At 35.0% G+C, this 16,450-nt stretch overlaps 1 protein-coding gene across 2 annotated transcripts; it reads right to left on the bottom strand.

The window, feature by feature from the left end:
* Nucleotides 1–1,590: 1,590 nt before the first annotated feature.
* LOC11406829 (dynamin-related protein 3A) lies at nucleotides 1,591–10,974 on the bottom strand. Of its 2 annotated transcripts, none has more exons than XM_039833077.1 (20): nucleotides 10,404–10,974; nucleotides 10,039–10,321; nucleotides 9,907–9,935; nucleotides 9,702–9,803; nucleotides 9,386–9,454; nucleotides 9,244–9,303; nucleotides 8,919–9,032; nucleotides 8,731–8,779; nucleotides 8,457–8,566; nucleotides 7,634–7,726; nucleotides 7,439–7,531; nucleotides 7,212–7,349; nucleotides 5,584–5,679; nucleotides 5,368–5,463; nucleotides 5,205–5,247; nucleotides 4,895–5,040; nucleotides 4,644–4,790; nucleotides 3,994–4,046; nucleotides 3,799–3,898; nucleotides 1,591–2,321 (listed from the first exon to the last, which is right to left on the bottom strand). In XM_039833077.1, exons 1-20 carry the CDS (start codon nucleotides 10,734–10,736, stop codon nucleotides 2,184–2,186), a joined length of 2,292 nt encoding a protein of 763 aa, XP_039689011.1. In that variant the 5' UTR covers nucleotides 10,737–10,974; the 3' UTR covers nucleotides 1,591–2,183. The 2 variants fall into 2 exon arrangements, with proteins under 2 accessions (XP_039689011.1, XP_024637718.2); XM_024781950.2 differs by having other exon boundaries at nucleotides 5,578–5,679.
* Nucleotides 10,975–16,450: the final 5,476 nt, after the last annotated feature.

The raw sequence follows: 16,450 nt of genomic DNA on the forward strand, positions 1-16,450 counted from the left end.
TTTTTTTACAAAGTGACAAACGTCACTACAAACTTACACACATCAATGAAAAATCTCTCGCATTAGAACCCAAAATACTACAGAGGATATCCAACCTAACGATATTGGTATTATCGGTTGGTTATATTAGGCCTTACGAAACTCAACATTGTTTTTCTCTACACCGGGAATGTTCCTAAATGATTAAACATTTTTTCCTTTTAAAAACAAATATTCCCTTGACATTACTTTGGTTTCTTAGAATCATAAAAAACTTTGATCTGTTTCAAAACTTCGATGGTTACTTTTGTTTCTTCAACCCCCGTTTAGTGGCAAAGTTACTCTTTAGGCTTCCAAATTTCTCCATCTATTAAATGAAACTACTAGCATTGAAATGACATGCATTTCAAACCACGGATGCTCCTCGTTTTTGTACCTTGTGTGAGAGTGGATGAATCGTCAACTCATCTTTTTCTCCATTGTGAGGTTGCCGGAAGGGTGTGGCGTGATATTATGGGGTGGTGGGAGAGGTTTATTGTAATTCCGCCTAATTTATTTGTCTTATGGGAGTGTTGGAGTGGCGGGGAGAGGATTAAGCGTATTCGTCAGGGGTTAAGATTAATTTGGCATGTTACGATTTGGGTTTTATGGAAAGCTAGAAATGACAAGATTTTTAATAATCGGAATCCGGAGGTGGTGGATATTGTGGAGGATATTAAGGTATTGACTTGGCGGTGGTCGTTGGAGATAATTGCAATGCCTCCTTGTATGTTCTATGAGTGGTGTTGGGATCCGAGGGAATGCCTTTCGCGATTGTGCTAAGTTGTGGAGGTGATGTTCTCTGCAGGCAGTGCTGATAGCTTTGCTGGTTTTTTGGATGCTGTGTTGGATTGGGCCTGTTAACAGGTTTTATCAGCAGTTGTTGTGGTTTTTGCCCAGCTGTTGGTGGTTAGCAGCAGTGTTGTGCTGTTAGGCCTGCTGGTCCTGTGTTCTGCCGCTGTTGGGATTAGGCTGAGGGTGGTTTTCCTGGGTTCTGTGGCTAGTTTGAGCTATGTTATTGTAATTTGTTGTCTTGTTAGCAGATTACAAGAGCATAACTTGCTTCTGTCATTAGATAGGGAGTTTATCTTTGTCATTAGGAGTTTTTTGGTGTTGATTTTGGTGTTCCGTATATATGCGGCACCATTTTTGTAGTTTCTGTTTTCGTCCTTTCCTTGCGGCTTGCGGGGTTGGCGCTAATAAATTTTGACGATTCAAAATAATATTAAGTAAAGGAGTTGGATCTTCATTTTTTTCTCTCCAATACTATAGTTTTTAAACACACATCAAATGTCACTTTATTACATTTATATTCCTTAAACTTTGGTAATGCAAAAAATTGAGGGTAAAAAATTGGAAGGATGGGGTAAAGACATCTTAAGTGATGAAAAGACCAAAAACACCATGATGACAGTGTAAATGTTGGGGGATGTAGGAAACTTCAGTGCAACAAATCTTATTCACTTAAAATGTACTATCAGGTATCACTGATGATTGAGTTTTTTTTTTTTTTTTTTTTTGGCTCGTTACATTTATGCAGTCAAGGTATTTGCGATTTGGTTCAGGCTAGTATTAAAACAGTGGCATGCTTGTGCATGATGTATCAATTTCTCATAGCAAATGTAACTAGAGAATGTAATAAGAGGAAGTCCAAAAATCAATCTGACCAGCCATTTGAGACATGCAAGTCTTCCATTGAGGCAAACAAAATCAATAATACAAAAAATAAAAATAAAAACCCATAGGACACAACCTGGAAAGTTCCTATGAACGATATCTGATATCTGATATACCCAAAAAAATGCTAATACTAATAATAATATACATGAATGTAGTGAAGGATGTGAAAGATCATCCGCTTGCATTATTCGTTCTGGAGCCTAAAAAAATAATGGCAATGCTATATGAGAACAAAAAGGAAATTAGTAATTGAATGCAGTCCAGCTCCAGGCCCCCAAAAATTGCAGAAGAACAAACATATAAACAAAATACTGAGTTTGCAGTCCAGCACCAGCGCTCATTTGTCAGTCATGTGATCAAAACCTGACATGTATTATGTAATAGCCCTCAATTTCCCTTTGAACCTTCACAAGCTTGCAATGGTTATACAAGCATTCCAGAATGTGAAGACTTATATAAGCTTGCAATGGATAAACACGAACTTCTTAGATATTGTCTCCTGAACTGCTAGTAGAATACATAGAAGAAGTTGGCAATCCGCGAATTTTAGGCAAGCCAGTTGTTTCAGGCGAACTGTGTCCCCACTCAGCTGTTTCAGCTTCAAGAGGTAGTTCGTCTAAGTCCTACCAAGATGAAATAAAATCATCATCATCAGAGACCAACAATATTTTGGAATCAACGTGATTATGCAGAAAAGCTCATGGATTTCAAGATCACACACACATGTATATCTTGGACAATATATACGTCTAAAAGTCATGAGAAGAAACTGATTCAGTAAGAGTAACAGGCATACTGCCTGCACTCATGTAGAAAACGGTGTCATCATGACACAAAAAACCTTGAGGTCGACAACCCAAATATTCACAGAAAATCAAGTTTTCAATGTCAATCTCATACAAACAAACCAATTACCAATATACCATTATTACGAGAGTTTACCATGCGAGAACCAAGTGTCAATGATCAACAACTTGAATCAAGGAGAACTATGATTGCCTTCTAAATAAAATATTAATTCCAATAAGTAAAGATAAGTAGACTAAGGGTATGTTTGGTTAAGAGAAGAAAGTGAGAAGAGAGAAAAAGATGAGAAGAAATAAAGCATATTTGATGTTATTGTTCGGTAAAAGAGAAAAAAGACAGAATTGTTTTCCCTCTCTGTTCTTGATTAGTTGGAAAGAAACTCTAAAGAGAAAAATGTTGTTATTTTTTAAAAGGACAAAAAGACCCTCGAGTTAGAACCAATGTATAATTTTTTGGTTATTTTAAATTGAATTGATCGATTACTTTTAATTAATTAAATTATATAAATTTATTGATTTTACTATCAGTGTTAATTTAATTAATTTGATGGATCTCATTTGACGAAACGTGGGTTTATATCACATGAGATATGTGGTGCAATTAGTTTGGTGCCTTGGTTGTATCTTCAGACAACGTGTACAAAGCCTCGGCCCTCAGCTGCCCAATACAACTGAAATCTGGAAAGAAGAAAAAAGAGGGAGCCTGGTGCACTAAAGCTCCCGCATACGCAGGGTACGGGAAGAGGTTCCATTTTTTTTTTTTTTAAATCCAATATGGTCGCTTACTTCTATTGGTCAATTTTTTCCCACTCTCTCCATAAGTGGAGAGAAATGTAAAATTTGTGTGGGCCATCGTGTTTTACTGTCTTCCCTATATCTCTTCTCTCCTAACCAATCAAGAGAAATTATCAATCTCTTCTTCAACTTCACTCTCACTACTTCTCTCTATCCTATTTCTACTCATCCAATCACACCCTAACGGAGAGCTTTGATGTAATAGCTGGTGTTCACCATGTGATCTAAAGGTCACAGGATCGCGTCATGGATTCACCTATTATAAATCCACACAATGAGGCCGAACCTTTCCAAGACCTAGCAGTACCTTTATATCACACTTTTCTTTCTATAAATGTTGGTTTACAGCGGGCAGATCAATGTTAACAGCAAATATCACTAGCTTTCCATAGAAAACCACAGACAGTAAAACAATAATGAAGGTGATCCAAACTGGCATTTAAAAATAATACAGAACTTCGGCAGGAGAATGCAGACTGAAGTGTTAAAAAAATCTCACCCTAAAAGCTTGTTGATAAGCTCGGAGCAGTTCTCGACAGCGCTTTCTTTTAACGGCTATCTCATTAGGTTCTTGCAACATCTCTTCAAACAGATCGTCTCTGGTTTTGGAGTGACAGAAAAATTAGCAACCAAAATCAGACAAATTAAATAAACTCCAAAGTAAATCTGAATCACTAGGTTACAACCATGTTACCTATATAGATTTGCGATGAAGACATTGTGCAGTTCTCTCTTCGTGTTATTTACCTAGTTATAGAGTGCATGGAAATTCAGTATGTTCAAACACTTAAGTAGCATAGGGAATATGGTAAAATATAATGAATCTAAGCTGTTGGAATATTTAGGAAATATCTCATAACATTAGGCATTATATCTTATCATACTTTAGAGATCTCAAGACTTTTTTGTTTCCACCTTACATATTTCCTGACTTGTTTACTTATTTAATTAGGATCAGTCCATCAGGAATTTAGTAATAATTTAATAAAGCATAAGGATTAGTCCATTGTCTTTTGTAACACAATATCACACGCGATATATCGATATAATATTCTATCATTCAATGCTTTTCTTACCTAAATCTCTGTTATTTCAATATCTAACAAAATACATACCACGACCCACAAAAGCAACTAGTGGATTAGCACCCAATATGCACCACAACTGGTGGATAGTCATTATTATTAATCAGATTGCAGAACAGATCTGGCACATGGGAACATAAGATTTCTGTATACCACATAACATACCATTCGGATTTGAAAGCATCGTATCACTTGCTATAAATTTACCGGTCAAATATTTAATTAAAAAAAACCCAAAGAATAAATGATGGGGAAATACCAAGAAGTGCATGATCGCCTTAGGAATAAGATCCTCAACATTTTTTCTGACTATCTCGTAATATGATCTCAAAAGCAACTTTGTTACTGCAATTTCAACAGCTAGCGTCTCTGAACTTCTCTCTGATGGCCTCAAGACAGTAGGGGGCTGCAAAACCCAAAGCACATTAAATACACACGCGGGGAAACACAGACTCATGGAACAAATTATTGATACTGATGATAGTTTCAAGTAAAACATAATATATACACCTCTCTCAAATGAATTGTAGAGGATGGCAGCACACTTTGAACTGGATCATTATGATGTTTACTATTTGTATTCTCCTTCACAGACACACGGTTATCACCTCCACCAAAAATAGATGAGATCCCCCAACTAGATCCACTAGTGGTTCCTGAGGGGATAAAAATACCAAGCAACCAAAAATTTAATAACTTGCAATAAGATAGATGCTTGCTGACAGTTGATTGAACAAGAACAAAACAAAGGTGCAAAACTAAATGCACATAAAAAGCGTATGCCTTGGAAAACTCATAATTAAAAAGAAAAAAAAATTACCTGAATGTAATACTTTATCGATATCTGATGAAGCACGCACACCCTGTTTTTTTTTTTCACATCATTAGAATCAACAGATAAGAACAAGATAACATAGTATCCGTTATCATGCCAGTATATAATGTAAGCAAAACTTCTGGTCAACTAAACATGATAGAATTACATGATCAGCCATTCCTCCATTGGCATGTCTTGCAAGAATAGATCGAGACTTTCCACTTCTTTCAGAAGCTGATCCTTTATCAGATTCCACAGCATCCTATTGGAAATTAGTGGGAGAATTTAAAAACAAAAATAGGAAAACAAATTAGTTTTCACAGCTACTATGAAAAAACTGTATGATTGGATTAGATCCCACAAAATGTATTTGTACCTTCACCTTAGAAACTGTAGAAGACTTGGTCTGTTGCACTGCAGCTTCTAACGCTTTACTTCCACCAATAAAATTTGGGTGGGAAGTGTTTATGTAATCCATCTGCAAAATGCAGTAGTTTAACTGAGACATTGAAGATAAGGAATAAAAGTTTCACTTTAATAGACAGACCATCACTTTAATAAGTTAAACTTCTTTGTGGCATGATAACTGTTTTCTACTAGAATTCCAAAAAGATTATCACTGTTCTTTCTTGAGGTAGTGGGATTTTAGATAAAAAGAGGAGAAAATTTATAAGAGTTTAAATATTATTGATAATATTGATACTAACTTGATACAAAAGACTAAACACTAATCTCTATTTATAGGGATACATACATAGACTCAATCTTTATTAAATAGAGAAATTAGGAATCATAACAATAAAAAGTAATATAAAAACTAACTACAAAAATAATCCAAGATACTTTAATACTCCCTCCGTCTCAAATTATAAGTCATTTTGACTATTTCACACAGATTAAGAAAAGTAATCAATTGTGTACTGGAAAGATAAATTAAAGAATAATGAATAGTTGAGGGCATAATAGGAAAAGTAACATTAATGCTTCAGTGGTATTGTAAAGCGACATATAATCTGGGACAAAAAAATTTCCAAAGCGACTTGTAATTTGGAAGGAAGGTAGTATAATATTCTAAAAATCCCCCTCAAGGTAAAGCTTACCAAGCTTTAAGCTTGTTACAAATATACCCTCTGAAATAGAAAATATAACTCCTGACACAATTAGACCTAGAAAAGATTTATTGTATAAACCAATGAAGAGCACCAGAACAATCAACAAATAAACTTTTTGCTCAACAAATCAAACTGAAATAATAATAGTAGGCCAGCGCTAACAGCAGCTGAAACCCAAACTAAATGTCATGTCTTCAAACCAAAACAAAAAACGTTATAGGGTCAGTGCTACCCGTAGCAGAAGCCCCAACTAGAAGGTGAAACATCTTCAAACCAAACTGAAACAATGGCCCCGTTTGTTTCAGATTTTTTCAAAAAAATAATCACTTCTGTTGTTTTTAAGTGTTTGCTTAGGATTTAAAAAAAAAAAACATTTTACCCAAAAAAAAATTGACTCTCAAATAAAAAGCTCTTAAAGATTAACTTTTCTCAAAATCTATTTTTTCAAAAGCAAGGAGGTAACACTTGTACAAGTTAAAACTCAATTTTATTTTATTTTTTAAAAAAAGGTGATTTTTATGGGTCGTAAACAAACAAAAATAGCTTCAGATTTTTTTTTAAAATCTCTAGATTCTTTAACACAATTTTTTTTTAAAGCTGAAACAAACGCACCCAATATTGGATCAGCGCTAACCGTAGATGAAATCCTAAGGAAAACTTAAAATTCATGGTGTCAGTGGCATCCTAACTTCAAACCAGATTGGAATGATAAATTGAGGTCTGGAATAGCAGCAGAAACAGACATATGGTGCAGCAAGCAACATTAGCTCCAAAGAAACAGCGGTACTATAACAACAGGAGGTCATGAATTTTGAGCATCTAATACTGACATGAATATTGCAGTAGAAGTGGAAGCAAATATATGTTTACATAACAATGAAGTAATATTTCAGCATACCTCCATTTCTATGATGTGGGTGATCATTGTCTCCGAGGGTTCAAGGCCTTCTCGTAAAAAGTTCCCAATAACTTCATCCATGCGTTTTCTCAAGAAAGGGAATCGCTGCAGTTCAGTCACCATACAACGATGGCTGATCTGAAAAGAAGATGCTTTAATCTGGCACGCATTTGTGTTGAATGGAAAATAAAGTGAGGTAGAAGAAATGGCATGCCATAAACCCTTACCTTCATTAACTCGTCATATATAAACCTGGCACATTGAAGACTTGGATCCAATAGCCGAGATATCTGCCTCCGTACAAGGACTTCAAACGGAACCTACTTACAGGGAAATAATAGATAGGTATGTTCTTAATCAATAGGGCAAGAATGTGTTCAATGAAGAAGACTAAAATTATATGTGATGGCAATAAGACCTACATCTGGAACAAACAATGCTGCTCTAGGTCCAGTTGCATTCTGTATGGCGGTACGAATATCATCATCAGTCAAGTCTTCACATGGATCAACTTCCTATAAGATACATTAAATTGCATTATATAATACAACAACCAAGCCTTATCCCACTAAGTCGGGTCGGCTACATGGATCAAACGACACCATAATGTTCTATCAAATACCGTATTTCTATCCAACTCAATAATCTCTAGATCTTTCTTAATAGTTTCTCTTATAGAACAACACAGTCATTGGATCATATAGAGTTCAACATAATTTCACTGTTGCCTAAATAAATATGTTCATATAAAATTAATTACTGTGATTTTCCTTTTCATTTTAAGCCGTTCAATTTGATAGCAACGTGTATGCAACGTAGTTTGCTTGGACCATAAAAACAAGGAAAATGAATCATTTAGTTCAACAATTTCAAAATCAAGATGGTCATGTGACTTGAAACAAAAAGACTGACTAAAAAATCAAACATTTGATAAATAATACTTGACATTATCATTGACTTTATCAATATTCAAATAGTATATGAATGATGTAAGAACAATAAGAAGACAATGGTATATGAATGATGTAAGAATAATCAGAGAATGGGTTAATGGGCATCTACCCATTAAATATGATAAATTGATGAGATGGACAACAAATAGATATAGGCCAGATGGCTCGTTATTTTGTTAATAAACTATACGAGTTAACGGCATAGTTATCCATTTTCTGTCTCTAAAGACGACATCTCATGATAGTTTACCTATATATATTATTTTAACACTATAAAAGACAAAGTTCATACCTCTAAACTCCTCACAAATATGGATTGAAAAATGTAATTAATCCGTGCTCCACCTGATAGCTCAGATGTAGACATCGCCTCATTCTTTCCCTCTACTATGGAGGTGAATGCTTTTTTCAACAAGAAAAAAAAAATAGTATTACTGAGTTTGGGAGATAGTTAATTAGTTATGTGTGGAAAACCAATTCGCAATTGTGACCAGAAACGGAATGAGTTTGCAAATGTAAAAGCTGAAGAGGAGATAAGAAATTATATGGTAGAGATAGTTAAGTACCGTCAGAGTATTTTGAAAGAATATTCAGGATAAGTGCACCCTGTCCAGCCTGCAAGACACGAAGAATCATATGGATAAAATATATGGCCAGCCAAAGCAGAAAATGTGTTGCTTTATATTACAAAGAGAATCACAATACAGTATTATTTACAAATGTCACAAAGACATATCAAAATAATAACACATGCCTTAGACTCCGTGATTTCTCCATAGCTTGCATGTTCCTTTGCAAGATTGACAAGTGAAGCGCTTATGCGTGCCTTCAGCCCTGGTAGCACAGCCTTGATGTGTTGTGCAAGAATCTGCAAGAGATGAACAGACAAATATGCATATGAAATCTCCAAGTACAAAAATTAGAACTTCTAAGAATTTAAAATGGTTTGATCTTTTGGTTAATTTCTAGGAATTCAGTTTTTTTAATTGTATAAGCAGAATGTGTAATTAAGGGCTGCAATTAAGAAATTAAAATAAATAACAAAAATAATTTGAGTTTTCAACATTGCAAAAGCCTACCTTGTTCAACTTCTTTGCCAATTGAGGAACGCCACAACTATCAGCTAGACCACTATATATCTAGAATAGCACAGAAAAAATTAGTATAAATAAGTGTCATGTAATGAATATTACTAACTACTAAGCAATGACACTTCCTTACAGGATGACTGCGGAAAAACTTCTCTTCAGCAACAAGAGCATCCTTTATACTTCGGTTCGTCAGAATATCCTGATTTATTATGAAAACAGACAACTGAATTTAGTATTACATGTTGACCTAGACACTAATCAAGCAATTTACACAATGGCATATTTGTTTGTGATGATGATCATATTTCCCTTATGTGCAAGCCCCCAATATTTAACAACAACCCATTCTTAACAGATAGAAGCATATGCAAAGGCTAAATGTAGTAAGTCAGAAACTGTCTGCAATTTATTACAGCAGGATGAAATATAAGTAAAGAACACGTTACCTCCTGGCTACGATTTACAACACCGACATAACCAAGTCGGAGGGGGATAACTTTCCCCAGTAACAGATTCCGAGCATCGGTACCTCTGTCCATGATATCCAACTACAATCCAAGTCCAAGCAATACCATTCTTAAACTTGTCAGAATAAGTAAACAGCGTAACAAATTCACAATAACATTTTCATATCAGAGAAATATACTATACCTTGGTAATGACACCTATAGTTCTATGACCTGCAAAAAGTGCAAAAAAAAAAAAAAAAAAAGCATTTAAAAACCAATGAAAAAGATTTGAAAAATATTAAAATTGTTTGAGGCATATAAAAAGAGTAAGCACCATCGGGATCAGCATTTCCGGCCATTTGAAGGGCATCGGAATTCGCCAAATCTGAATTAGCCGGTGTAACAGCAAGAATAAGACAAGTAGGAACTTTGATATATGACATAATCATAGTTCTGATTCTCGATTCGATATCTGACGGTTGATCGCCAACGGGAACCTTGGTAATACCAGGGAGATCCACAAGCGTAATGTCAAGAACATTGGGCGAAAAAATCTTCAAACGAATTTGTTTATCAGAAACACCTTTATTCCCTCCAGCTTCCCTATCAGTCTCAGCCTACAAAAACATCACATAATCATCAACATCAAATTCAATTCAACTAGTGTAATTGAAATTGAAATCGGTGAAATGAAGGAACCTGAATTTCGGCACGGATTTGAGAGAAATCATGGAAAGTGCGACCAGGTAAATGAAGAAACTCAGCTGATTCGGGTTTAGAAGGTGGAATGTGAACGAGTTGAAGAACAAGGGGTCTTCGTGTGCAGATATCGTTACCACGGGGGAGGAAGTCACGGCCGACGAGAGCTTCGAGGACGCTAGACTTGCCGCTACTTTGGCAGCCGACGACGGCAACCTGAGGAAGGTCGATGGTGGATTGGCTTCCGACACGGCTGAAGATGTCTTGAAGTTTGTTGACTAGTGAGATTACGGTGGATCCTAGCGGGGCGCCGTCGTTGGACACCGCCGCCATAGTTTGGTTAGGGTTTTAGTGTCGATTTGATTGGATTGGATTGGATTGGAGTGAAATGGTAATAAGTGATTTTTTGGGGAATATTTCAATTTTCAGTTCAACTCAATGTGTGTGGTGATTGTTGTTTTTGTTTTTTAGGATTCTGTTGTGCGCGCTTTTCAACTACTTTCACAGCTTCTTTCGTATCAAGAAAAGTGAAACAGGTTTTTTGAATCATGAAATGTAACGAAATGAAAAGGGATGAAAAGTTTAGTGAGTTTGGCCAGTTTGGAATTTTCAATAATCGATCAATAGTTTGTCAAAAAAATAATAATTAATAATCGATCAATAATAATACTAATAACTCAATAATTATGCCTTAAAAAATCAATACACGCTGGGACTTTTTTTACCAAAAAATAAACATAGGGACTTTGTTAAAAAATAAAAAATAAAAAAAAATCAAGAGGGTGTATTGGATTAGGATTTTAAAGGACAATTTTTGTTTAAAAAAGTATTGATGATTTTAAAAGACTTTGGAGGATTTTGATGATTTTAAAAGACTGTTAAGGATTTCAATAGATTTAATTCATAAGATTTTAAAGGATTTGAAATGATTTTATGGAATTTAAGAGATTTCAACAGATTTTATAAATTTTAAGAAATAATTGAAAAAAATATCATAACACACTCTCTTTCACAAAATCTCAATAAAGACTCTTTTATTTATTTAACTTTATTTTTTACGAGAGAGAGAATGAGAGGTAGAGAGAGAGAGAGTAGAGAGAAGGGAGGAGAGATAGTAAAATCTTAAAAGAAAAAAAACAATCCTAAGAAATCTCATATTTTCATGAAAGACTTTTTCATGCTAAAATTTTCACTAGAAAATTCCACAAAATCCATCAAAATCTGATTTATTAAACAATCCTTCGAAATTTGAATGATTTTAAATATCACTAGACTTTTTTTTAAGTGATTAAGAGTCTTGATTGAATACCACAAAACTTTTTTTAAATGACAAAGAATCTTGATTGAATAACACAAGACTTTTTTTAAATTGAAAAGAGTCTTGATTGAATACCACAAGACTTTTTTATGATAAAAATATCTTTTAAAATTCCTTAGAATCATGATCCAATACACCCGTTTAGTAGGTTGGATACAAATCTATTTTAACAAAAATGACTTCCAATTCATCTATATTTCTTGTAAAATATCTATTGGATCATCTTACACAATTAAAATTACCAAATACATTTGGTAAAAAGGATCCAAACAAAAGATAATTAGATTTTATTATAAAAACTTCATAAATATTTTGCGAAAATTGAAAATGGGGTTTTGGGTGGAAGAAGGAAGGTCTATCATAGTTTTTCATTAAGGGTCTATTTGGTAACTCCCAAAAAGAGCATATAGCTTATAAGCTCGTCTGACAAAAAAAAGTTCTGTTTGATAACGCTTTTTTACAACGAGCTTATAGCTTATTTTAGGAGCTTATAAGCTATTTTTCAGAAGCTACTTCAAATAGCGTTTGAGCTTATAGCTTATCATATTTTCTTCCATTTTTATCCTTATTGATTTATCTAAAACCCATTTCTACCCCTTTATAATTTATTAAATGTTACATTTATATATATGAAAGATGTCACGTTTATATATTTTCTTTGAAGTAATGTTACATTTATATTTTTTTTAATGACGTTAAGTTTATATTTTTTTAAATAAACGTTACGTTTATATTGTTTTTTTAACGTTGCGTTTATATTTTGTTACGTGCTTTTATATAATATTGTTTTTATTGTGCTTTTTCTTTAATCATTTTTTTTTACTGTTTTTATATATATTGTCTAGTAATACATGTTACGCATTTTTCTTACAAAAGAAAAAACATATATTGTTTCGCTTCTTTTTAACAATAATATATAAAATATATACATACATATATAATATATATATTAAAATAATAAATTAGAATTATTAAATTTTAAGTATTCTACTTTTTTTGTAAAGAAAATATTTTATTTATCAATTGATATAAATTTTATCATGAATGTCCTTTTATGTCATTTTACGTTTATCAGCTAGATGAAACGTTAGTTTTATCAAACAGTTCAATTAGCTTATCAGCTATCAGTCATCAGCTATAAGCTATAAGCTATCAGCTATCAGCTATCAGCTATCAGCTATAAGCTCTTTTTACCAAACAGAGCCTTAATATTAGAGCTACTAACTCTACTCTATCGGAGATTTGGGACCTTTATTTAGGTAAGAAGCTTGGAGACCGCTTTTCTCTCTTCTCTCTCCTCAGACACACTTTTCCGACGACATAGATCCTCTCCGATGAGGATCCAGTGAGGGTGTTTTCCCTCGATTCAAGTGGTATTCTTGCTCCTTTATTTGTGATCTACCCTTCAGGCGCTTCTTCTCACACTTTTGGGTGGTTTATTTTTGCTTCATCGGAGACTGAAGTTTTCGGGTGGCTGAGATCTAGTTTGGTGCGGCTCCGGCGACGGATTCTTCACGGTTTTCAAGTGATTTTCCGGACTCTTCTTCGCATGTTGATCTTCTTGCGTGGTGTCTGGTCAGTGTAGCTTTGTCGGAGTCTGGTGGCTTTTTCCGGCGACTGAGATCTGTTCTGGTTGCGATTCCGGCGACGAATTCATCTATGAGTTCCGGTAAGCTTCTCTTCCTTCTGTTGGTTTTCTGGTGAAGGTTGTTGGGTCCTTTTTTGCTACTGTATTTTGTTACTCTGTTCGGATGGTTTGCCCCTGGCCATTTCTTGCTGCCTTGGACACGACGGAGACGGCGCCGCCGGAATCTGGAAATTCAGGAAAAACTTCTGTTCAAGTTCTTGCTGCCTCTGATGACCTTGATCTCAGTCAGCTCCCGCCGAAGGTTATCATGGGTGACTCTGTTCGTGTCAAAGTTACACAGAAGGAATATGAATGTGGGATTTTAGACTGCAAATACAACCTTCATGGAAGATTAACCTTGCACAAAGGGGATCAACCCCTCCTAACCCAAGCCTTGAAGCTGAAGCTTGCTGGTTTGTGGCCAACATTGCGCAATTGGAATGTCTTACCTTTGGGTAAGGGTTTCTTCGAGTTCCAGTTCAGTTCAATGGAGGATATGCGGAAGGTGTGGGCACTTAGGGTCATGAATCTGAAGCCTGGGTTTCTGCGTTTCTTTTGCTGGACTAAAGCCTTCACTACTCACACTCAAGTTTAGACACATGCTCAGGTTTGGGTAAGATGACTTCACCTTCCACAAGAATATGGGCGAAAGAAAACTATCTTTGAAATTGCCTCAGGACTTGGTACACCTCTCACTATTGATGAAGCTACTCAAAATAGGAAATTTGGTCTTTATGCTAGAGTTCTTATTGATATCGATTTGTCTGCGAAAATGTTTGATATTGTTGTAGTGGAAACCGAAGCTTTATGTTTGATATCAATTTGGTCTTTATGCTTCCAATCTCTGTTGATGTTTTGTGTTAACTGCAATATGATGGGACATAATCTCCAGAACTGTAAAAAGCTAAGTTCTACTAATCAATCTGTTGGTGCCTCTAAGAATGTTAAGAAATCACAACCTGAGACGAATAAGCCACCTCAAAATTTTGTGGGCTCTTTAGCGGACAAGCCTAATGCAAGTAGTATGGCACACCCTCTTAATAATGTTGATTGGGGGGGGGGGCATTTTGGTTAAAGATACTCCATTTCCACACGTTTTCGAGTATATTGAAAGTTCTCCTAAATCAGGTGATGCTGAAAAGGAAGGAGTCAAAGATGTTGTGGCTGTTGGACCTGTAAGCATACATGACCTTGATAAGGAACCTCCTTTGACTCTGCAAAACTCATTTGACTTACTCCCTGCCGAGTGTGAAATTCCTTTTGGCAAGGCTCAGTTAATTAACAAGGAACAAGCCACTTTTTTATCAGAGGAGGTTATAACCTCTGTTGATGAAGTTTTAAGCCTTGATAAAAGAAAGATCACCATTACTCATGAGGACCCTACTTTGGTTCAAGCATTGCCTTCTGAGTTGTTGGGTGTTTCTGTCATACCTGCTACCTCTATCAGAACTGTAAATCCAGATAGGTTAAAGACTTCGGTGGATACTCCAGGGCTTACTCCTATGCCTCAACCTATAACTACTAGCTATGCTAGTTTGACACCTGACAAGCTCCCTTCAAGCCAAATCTTGGTTCCTGCTTCCAAATCCTCCTTTCATTCTGCTGCTGCCCTAAAGAGTGTGCAAATTCTTTCCAAATTTTGGGGGGAAGAGGTAGAAGAGGTGATGGAGGACACTTTCAACCATGACAAGAGGCTTGAGATGGAAGACTATCCAAGTCTATCTGAAAGCACTAAGGCAGAGAAAAAGAAGAAGAAACATGTGAACAAAGTGAAGCCTTTCTAGTTTTAACTCAGCCGGAATGAGGACTCGTGCCCAAAAGGGTACCTCCAAAGCCGCTTTGAGAGATACAAAATAGTTGGTTCAATTGCAACAGAATATATGGGAATACCAATACTTTTGTTCAAATTTTCATAGAGAGAGTAGTCTTTTAGTCGTTGTTTGGCCAAGTATGGTCATACTTTTGACTAGTTTTTTGTTCATTGGTTGTCTTTGATACCTCGTTCCTTTGGACATTCCCTTTATTGGGATAGATCCAGTTTCTCTTTTCATAGGTTTTACACTATGTGACTCTGTTGTATTGGTTCGGGCCTCTCATGCTTTTATATTTTATTGCTTTGATAATAATAATAAAATCAAATAAAAAACGTTGGCTTATAATTCAGTTGCATTTGAGTTGGGCAAAAAATTTGTGGCTAATATGATTCATGTGAAAGCATCACACATTTGATGTTATAACGAATATTTAGGTACACACGCATTATTTGAAGAAAAAAAGTAAGAGAATATAATTAAATAATGTATATTTTTAATATAATTAAATTAAATAATATGTATATTTTTTGTATATGGTTAAATATGTTCAAGAGTAGTGCCAGTAATTCTCTTTTGAATACTCTCTTTAATACTCATTTTTTTATTGGTTTAAATCATTGTGTTTGATTCAGAAGTCTTAGCTCAACTGGCAAAATGCCGAAATTGTTAGGCCGGATGCCATGACCGGGGTTCGAACCCCGATAGCTCCACTTATGTGTGTGAGTTTATAATGGCTTTGCCATTTCGTCTATCTACCAAAAAAAATAAAATCATTGTGTTTGAAAATAGAATCCAAACAAAATATGTGACATACATTGAGAATTTAAAAGTGAATGTTACCAGCATTACTCATATGTTCAAATACTTCCAAGCACACGTTGTTCCGAGCACTCACGTATTTATTTTCCTCATATTAGAGGATTCTCGTTCCATTGTTATGTGTGTTGTCCTCGTGTTTTCATTTCTTTTATTGTTGCTGCCACTGTGAGCACTCAACCCCACAGCCACAGGTTTCCTTTTTATTGTCTCCTAGATCAGTTTATTTGAGCAATTCTTGCATGGACACAAAGATTTAAACACATTACTTGGACGGACGTTGATAAAATGCACATCATATGATTCTTTATAAAAAAAATACACGGAGTATTATTAATTATATTTTTTCTTATTTTTTTCTTGTGTCCAAAAGATGTGTCTAAATTTTTGTGGCCACAAGAATTATTTGGCTTATTGAGTCTCATTCTTCTATAAGAATTTGGTCCCCCTTTCTCCCATTCAATTATAACTT

This window comes from Medicago truncatula, chromosome 4 (genome assembly GCF_003473485.1).
Source record: "Medicago truncatula cultivar Jemalong A17 chromosome 4, MtrunA17r5.0-ANR, whole genome shotgun sequence".
Lineage (NCBI taxonomy): Eukaryota > Viridiplantae > Streptophyta > Magnoliopsida > Fabales > Fabaceae > Medicago > Medicago truncatula.